The sequence below is a fragment of the Octopus sinensis genome, linkage group LG2, assembly GCF_006345805.1.
Source record: "Octopus sinensis linkage group LG2, ASM634580v1, whole genome shotgun sequence".
Taxonomy (NCBI): Eukaryota; Metazoa; Mollusca; class Cephalopoda; order Octopoda; family Octopodidae; genus Octopus; species Octopus sinensis.
The window spans coordinates 33,496,364-33,498,863 of NC_042998.1; the positions used below are offsets into that span (position 1 = coordinate 33,496,364).

General features: G+C 34.6%; 1 protein-coding gene across 1 annotated transcript in view; it reads right to left on the bottom strand.

Moving 5' to 3' along the window:
* Window positions 1-306: 306 nt before the first annotated feature.
* Window positions 307-2,500, bottom strand: part of LOC118762197 — a 5,729-nt gene continuing 3,535 nt past the window's right edge. The window contains exons 2-4 of the mRNA XM_036500728.1: window positions 1,815-1,889; window positions 1,553-1,648; window positions 307-774 (exon numbers count right to left, since the gene is read on the bottom strand). Coding sequence (XP_036356621.1) covers window positions 454-774; window positions 1,553-1,648; window positions 1,815-1,889 — 492 coding nt within the window. The 3' untranslated portion in view covers window positions 307-453. The remainder of the gene's footprint in view (window positions 775-1,552; window positions 1,649-1,814; window positions 1,890-2,500) is intronic.

Consider the following 2,500-nt stretch of genomic DNA (forward strand, 5'->3'; position numbering starts at 1 on the left):
GAGATATACGAGCACCGTTATTCAAGAAACCAGCCAAGTAACGTCAGGAATGTTTCGAGTGGAATGCTGTAAGATTTTAATCCTTACAATTTATATATTTTATATATTTTAAAATTTTAAATATTAACAATAAACAGACGTATGTCTCGATTAAATTTTTGATATGAAATATGGAAATTTAGCATATTTTGCTAGGCAAATTGTGGAAAAAATATATAATTTTAAATATATTTAAATAATTTAGTAATTTATAAAATTTTGTAGTTGAAACCAGTTAAGTTTGAACTGTGTATGATATGTTGAATGAGATATGTTCTGTTATTTTTAATGTTCTTGAAAAATAATATCTATGAATATACTTCAGATTAATATAATCCAATATTTAGATATCCATTCTTGAATGAGGGTGATATTTGTGTTTGGTGGAAAAGAAAATATAACGGGATTGTTCAATTAATTATAATAATGCTGATAGCGACGAAGCAGCTTTCCATATCTGGAAATAACTACGAAATCTCTTTCATATCTTTTAAATGTGTTTCCAGCATGACGTAGTTTATGGGACATGACAGAACGAGGTGTCTCAAACATTTCGTTTACACCGGTAGAACGAAGCCACATTTGTAGTTCACAGAGTTGTGAGAAATTCTCAGATTGTAAATCATCCAATTCATATTTCATGTCTGAATTATCTTCATCGGAATACATTTGTTCCAGGAATACTGCGACCTTTGACAATGCCACAAAAGCTTCACTATACGAAGCACTTTTATTCTGTAAAAGAAATATTTATGCGTTATACATTACGCGTAAAGAAAGGATTATACTTGCATAAATTCACAATTTAAGATGCATTTTAAGATGCAATTTAAGATAAGGTTATTAAGCATTTTGTGATTTTTAATGAAGTCATTATTAAATGATAAGAAATTCATTAGCCATTTAGCAGTTGGCGTATCGTTCGTGCACTTCATCTCCAATAAACGTAATTATTGAACCAGGTCAACCCCATTTTAATTTTTCTACATGCTGTACGGACGGAACATTTGAACTAAGAACTATAAGCTAAAACAGTCAAGGAGCGTGACGTAGTGGATAGGGTATTTGCGCACGATCGCAGACCGTGGGTTCGATTCCCGGCAGTGTGTTATATCCTTGAATAAGACACTTTATTTGATCCAGTCCACTCAGCTGGGAGAAATGAGTTGTACAAGTAATTCAAAGGGCCGTTTTTGTCACATTCTGTGCCACGTTGAATCTCCCTGAGAGCTACGTTAAGGGTACACATGTCTGTGGAGAGCTCAGCCACTTGCACGTTAATTGCACGACCAGGGCGTTTCATTCTTTTCTACTCTAGGCATAAGGCCCGAAATATTTTGGGCAGGGAACCAGTCGATTAGATCGATCACAGTGCGCAACTTTGACTGTCCTTGTTTGTACCCTCTATGTTCAGCTCCCTGTGGGCGATAAAGAAATTTTTAAAATGTTCTAATTCTAAAAGGAACAGGTACTGAGGTTTCTGATTGGAATAAAACAGTTAAAAGAGAGTTACCTGTGTGTTGTTCTGACTGCTTGGTATCTCGGGAAAACCGGAAAGAGTTTTCATTTCAAGATATGAAACTATTTCTGCATCATTAAATCTAAGGGCCTATAAAATATATAAAACCAAATATTAGGAAGTGCGTTAAAAAGAAAATTAGGGTGAAACAAAATTGGTGAATTTCTGTTTACATTCATGCATGCATAGTCCGTGGTCAATGAAAGTTATACTGGAACCGATGATGAATAGTCTAAATATATTGGAATGTTATTACCTGTCGGAATATACTTGATGCACGTTCGAACTGGGGAAAAAGATACTCACTACGTTTTGTCACGCAGAATATATCCTGTTTGTTGACAAATGGTGTATACACATTTAGGTCAGCTCGCAGCACCACTTACCTAGACTTTGAGTCTAAGTAGGTGGCACTGCGAGCTGATCATTTGTCAACAAGTGAGATATATACTCCGTGAGAAAATAGATAGTGAGTGGCTTGTTTCCCAGTTCGAACGTGTATCAAGCATATTCGGCTGATAACATTGCATTTTCAATTTCACTATCTAGTCTTCACCCCTGCGTATCATAATATAAATATATTGGGTTCAAATTTTGGCACAATGCCCTTGGCACCTTGGGCAAAGTGTCTTCTACTATAGCCTCGGGCCGACCAAAGCCTTGTGAGAGGATTTGTTAAACGGAAACTGAAAGAAGCCCGTCGTATATATCTATATATATATATATATATATATATATAATACATACGTATATATATATATATAGTATATATTATATATATATATATATATATATATATATTATATATTGTATATATGTATGTGTGTGTATATGTTTGTGTATCTGTGCTTGTCCCACCAACATCGCTTGACAACCGATGCTGGTGTGTTTACGTTCCCGTAACCTAGCAGTTTGGCAAAAGTGACCGATAGAATAAATACT